This window comes from Rattus norvegicus, chromosome 15 (assembly GCF_036323735.1).
Source record: "Rattus norvegicus strain BN/NHsdMcwi chromosome 15, GRCr8, whole genome shotgun sequence".
Taxonomy (NCBI): domain Eukaryota; kingdom Metazoa; phylum Chordata; class Mammalia; order Rodentia; family Muridae; genus Rattus; species Rattus norvegicus.
In genome coordinates, this window is record NC_086033.1 from 5,755,527 (window position 1) to 5,756,670 (window position 1,144).

Below are 1,144 nucleotides of genomic sequence, written 5' to 3' on the forward strand. Positions count from 1 at the left end.
AAGCTGTCTCCCAGATTCTGCCCACACTTGACAACCTCGTGATGCATCCACCCATACAAAAGGCAAAACACAGATCTGGGTCTAGTGGCTAATAGTGACATGGTCTATCTAATCTGGAGGGGAGGAGGGTGGCGGCCAGCAGCAGCAGTGGCAGCGACAGGGGCATCCAGAACACTCCAGGCCACCACCGTCCCCACCACCACTTGTATGGGTGGCTTTAAAGAGTTGAGTAAAAACAAGCTGGTAACCAACCATGGTTGAAGGGGGATTTGATCCCTGTGAATGTATTTGCTCTCATGAACGCGCTATGAGAAAATTCATCAATCTGCTCCAGCAGTCCCAGTCCTATTGCACCAACACAGAATGCCTTCGGGAATTGCCAGGGCCCTCAGGCGACAGTGGCATCAGCATCACTGTGATCTTGATGGCCTGGATGGTGATCGCTGTGCTCCTCTTTCTACTGAGGCCTCCTAACCTGAGAGGCTTCAGCCTTCCTGGAAAGCCCTCCAGTCCTCACAGTGGACAGGTCCCGCCAGCCCCTCCTGTGGGCTAACATCCTGGTGTGGGAAAGAGCGATTGTTTGATGCCCTGCACGACCGAACGACTGAAGAGAACATGGCATTACCTGTCTCTCCTTTTCCATCTGCAGTGTGGATGGTATTGTTTTCATGAGCTTCTAGAAGTTGCACTTGCCAACTGCCTTTGTTTCCTGTGTTGCCACAGTCCTTGTTTACAGTATACCCCAGTAAATGATTTCTTTGAAAAGTCGAGGGCTGTGTTGGTTGGCCTAAGCTTAAACTTTCCACTCGTTCTCCCTGGAAACCTGACCATAGCGTCTGTGGTGGTTTCTGGCCCAACTGAAGGAAAATTAAGGTTTCTGCATTTAAGTATTTTAAGTGGTTTGGATAGATTTTAATTCTTTTCATAAGGTATATTCTGGTTGTCTGGTATGAGTGACAGAGCCATGCTGTAGTCACTTTACTGTGGCAGATTACCTATGGGTGGCAGTTTTCTGTAGTCCTTGACACTGATACTTTAGATCATTTTCCTTACAAAGTCCAGCTGGCTTATATGGCTAGAATAGGAAAATTGATTTGGTTGTTTACTGATTTTTTTTAATTACCATTAAAAATTTCTGATGGTA

At 47.0% G+C, this 1,144-nt stretch overlaps 1 protein-coding gene across 1 annotated transcript; it reads left to right on the forward strand.

Annotated features, from left to right (window-relative positions):
• The first annotated feature begins 253 nt into the window (after window positions 1-253).
• Window positions 254-553, forward strand: LOC134482246 (small integral membrane protein 14-like). Its single transcript, XM_063274939.1, has one exon. The coding sequence runs from the start codon at window positions 254-256 to the stop codon at window positions 551-553; it is 300 nt and encodes a 99-aa protein (XP_063131009.1).
• Window positions 554-1,144: the final 591 nt, after the last annotated feature.